The sequence below is a fragment of the Vollenhovia emeryi genome, unplaced genomic scaffold (assembly GCF_000949405.1).
Source record: "Vollenhovia emeryi isolate VEMERY1.0 unplaced genomic scaffold, V.emery_V1.0 DF940841.1, whole genome shotgun sequence".
Taxonomy (NCBI): Eukaryota; Metazoa; Arthropoda; class Insecta; order Hymenoptera; family Formicidae; genus Vollenhovia; species Vollenhovia emeryi.
The window spans coordinates 3,638-7,004 of NW_011965525.1; the positions used below are offsets into that span (position 1 = coordinate 3,638).

The window sequence follows — 3,367 nt, forward strand, 5'->3', positions numbered from 1 at the left end:
ATACTAAGCCTTCTTCAGTACATTACCCGCTTATATATCGGTCGCGTACGCGCAGAGCGGAGTAGAAATTTCGTTCGGTTTACATCGGGAAAGTACTGGGCAAACCCAACCTAAACATCGGGAACTAATAATGTTCACCCGGTGATGAACTTATCTCAGCGTAACGCAGCTACCCGATCAAAAACTTATCAGGTTTACCTGACTGAGACTTCATCGGGATAGGGATCAGGGCTGAGTCGGGTAAGAGTGAAGTTCTTACATGGGTTACGCATTTTATCAAAAAAATTTGGAATAGACTTTTTATTTGTTATTTTTATTCTCTCTACATCAGAATTAGTAACCTTCTAATCTCTTAATGTTATTTTATAATTAAAATATCATATGTGAAAAATTTGTTTTACCACTGCTGGATTCGAACCTGGGATCATCAGCTCTTCAGTCTTGTATCCTATGTCCTCGGCCACTCATATTCTTGTATAATTAAGATGAAAGTATATCTTATAGAAATGATTTCGTCATGTTGTTGACCATCCTTACATCTGAAAATTTTCTACACTCTACAGGTATCTAAAAATGATAGCAAAAATAGGCCTAATGACGATTTTCGATATATACTTAATTTAAATTAACTCAAAAGTTACAAAAATTACGAGGATTGGTTTATCAATCGCAGGCCAATCTTGGCTTATATCCGATTTGCTAATATCAGTTAGTCAATGATGGTCCGAACAATGATATTGTTTAACAAATTAGTGAACACTTGTGTAATGGTGTATTTTTGAAAAAGAATCCGTCTTGCAGATAAAGTCATGGGGTCCTGATGGTTCCCCGGTCAGAAAAACATTATCGGAAATATTTTTTTTATGTAAGGTATACCTAACAGGGTACCGATAGAATACTACTGGGGTTCCTCTGTTCGATGATTCGATTTTTTCAACTAGGGTTGACCTGAAGAAAAACTGATGAGATTCCCATCAGGTAAAACCCGTTAATTGATACCCTACATCAGCCGTATCAGGTCCCGATACATGTTGGGTAAACCCGACGAAATTTCTACTCGAAGATATCGGCAATGGATTGTTTGGCCAACTTTTTCGGAATCGGCGATGTCCATGCTGTGAAGGCAAAAGGTGATACACTATGTTGCGCTACGTCGAAAAACGAAACGATTTCATAGATTAGGACAAACATATTCTCGCCAACAAACGAAGAATGTGCTGAAAAACACGGGAGTTGTAAATCTTCACCGCATGGACATCGCCGATTCCGAAATAGTTGGCCAAACAATCTATTGCCAATATATGTAAAATGCTCTGCGTGTACGCGACCGATATATAAGCGGGTAATGTACTGAAGAAGGCTTAGTATAGCCGAAACGTTCACAATTCTTAAAAATAAATTATGATATCTTTCTGGACAAACACCCACTAATGCTCGTTATTATGGCCTCTAATAATAATTGATATTTGTATTCACAACATACGAGCGAAAGAGTTACACGCTGATTATTGTTATTGTCAATTCACATTTAATGATTGATACCTGAATGTTTTTATGCTCGGCTAATAGTGCCAAAATGAAGCATATAGCTGTCGCTGTAGTATCGTGACCCTATAACATCATATACATCAATATATTATTGTGTACACATATGTATCCGTATCCAAATTATATTTTAAATCGTTATAGGGATTAGTACAAATATATGTATAATACCTCAAACATAAAAGTATCGACTTCCTCTCTGATATCTAAATCAGTCATAGCACTCTCACGAGATGCCTTTATTAGAAGATCCAACATTGCAAGCCGCTTTCTTCGTACTAAATATAAAATAATGTTGGTATCAATTTAATAACTGAATTATTCTGTAACGTTTTTAATAAACAATATTGATGACGTTGAGGATTTAAACTACATTTAGGTTTTAAATTATATATTATAATATTACTAATATATAATTTATTATATTTTAGTCATTAACCAGATTTAAGGAACAGCTACTTATTGCATTATGTACTTTCTGTCGGTTGTATGTCTCCTTCTATTGATGTCTCATTAACAAAGCTTAGCAAGTATCGACCATTAGTACGTTCATGATAAAGTTTTCTGTCAGCAATAACCTATGTAGATAAATATACATAGTATTAATATTTCTCCTTTATATAAATGCCATTATATAAATAAATGCATTAGCAATGTGTTGTAAATGTTTATTAATTATTTTATAATGTTTCTATACGATGGTTCTGGAGTTTTTATAATTTTTCATTTATGAAAAAATATATATTAATATATTTTTGTAATTTTTCAAAATAGATATAATGCTCGAATATAATATTAAACAGCATTTTTACATACTTGTTCAGTAAATCCATGTAATGTCTTTAGAATTTTTCTTTGCTTTCTGCCTTTTGGCGTCAACAAAAATGTCCAATCATTATACAGCCATGGCCTCACGAGCCTAAACCATAATTAATCAATAATATAGACGCTACTTTAAGAAGATATACTATAGTTTTATACCTTTTAATTCTTTTATAAATGCTATAAATAAATATTTTAGTTAAAATAAAAAGAAATACATAAAAAAGTTTTACTAAATATTATAAATAATTTTACAAAGTGAAAGTGGGGAACGAACTGTTAATTGCAAAAGTGACGTTTGGAAATTTTCTATGTCTATATGACAGGCCGGTTTGCTAGGGCACCACATACTTTATTCATTATTCTGAAGATATGTCTGAATTCACATTTATCTGAAATCACATTGCCTCTATTGTCTTCAAATATTTAATGTTGAACATCGACTCAATCAGAAGACTAACTTTAATATAGAATTATTTATTTTGATATAATTATATAATATTAATCTATATCTGAAAACAGGTACACACAGTTACTTATTATATTTATAAATTACCTATAAATAAAAAATTCGCCCATTTGATGAACCGCTTCTAGATACCGCTGTTGTATCATACCGAGATCTCGCAAAGAAGTGCCCATGGCAGTTTCTGTAAACGTGTAAATAAATAACGTATATAAATTGAAATAAATATCATGATATTTTCATATACAGGGTGAGTCTTTCCATATCCGACAAAATTTTTGAGAAGGTAGAACGGATCGAGATGAACGAAAAAGTCCTGTACCATTTTGCAATTTTCGTAATAGTTAACGAGTAATTAATTATTAAAAATCGTTGTCTTAGGCCGGCCTACCGCCCAATTCGAGTGCGTGGCAAGATGTGACCGCCCGGCGATCGATATTGCTATGCGCACATCTCGCCACGCGCTCGAATTGGACGGTAGGCCAGCCTAAGACAACGATTTTTAATAATTAATTACTCGTTAACTATTACGAA

The 3,367-nt window shown here is 33.1% G+C and overlaps 1 protein-coding gene across 2 annotated transcripts; it reads right to left on the reverse strand.

Moving 5' to 3' along the window:
• Positions 1 to 356: 356 nt before the first annotated feature.
• LOC105555711 (cytochrome P450 4C1-like) lies at positions 357 to 3,012 on the reverse strand. 2 transcript variants are annotated; one of them, XM_012002750.1, is made up of 6 exons: positions 2,924 to 3,012; positions 2,362 to 2,464; positions 2,021 to 2,123; positions 1,717 to 1,823; positions 1,543 to 1,611; positions 357 to 567 (listed from the first exon to the last, which is right to left on the reverse strand). In XM_012002750.1, exons 1-6 carry the CDS (start codon positions 3,007 to 3,009, stop codon positions 499 to 501), a joined length of 537 nt encoding a protein of 178 aa, XP_011858140.1. In that variant the 5' UTR covers positions 3,010 to 3,012; the 3' UTR covers positions 357 to 498. The 2 variants fall into 2 exon arrangements, with proteins under 2 accessions (XP_011858140.1, XP_011858141.1); XM_012002751.1 differs by having other exon boundaries at positions 489 to 539.
• Between the last annotated feature and the right edge of the window lie 355 nt (positions 3,013 to 3,367).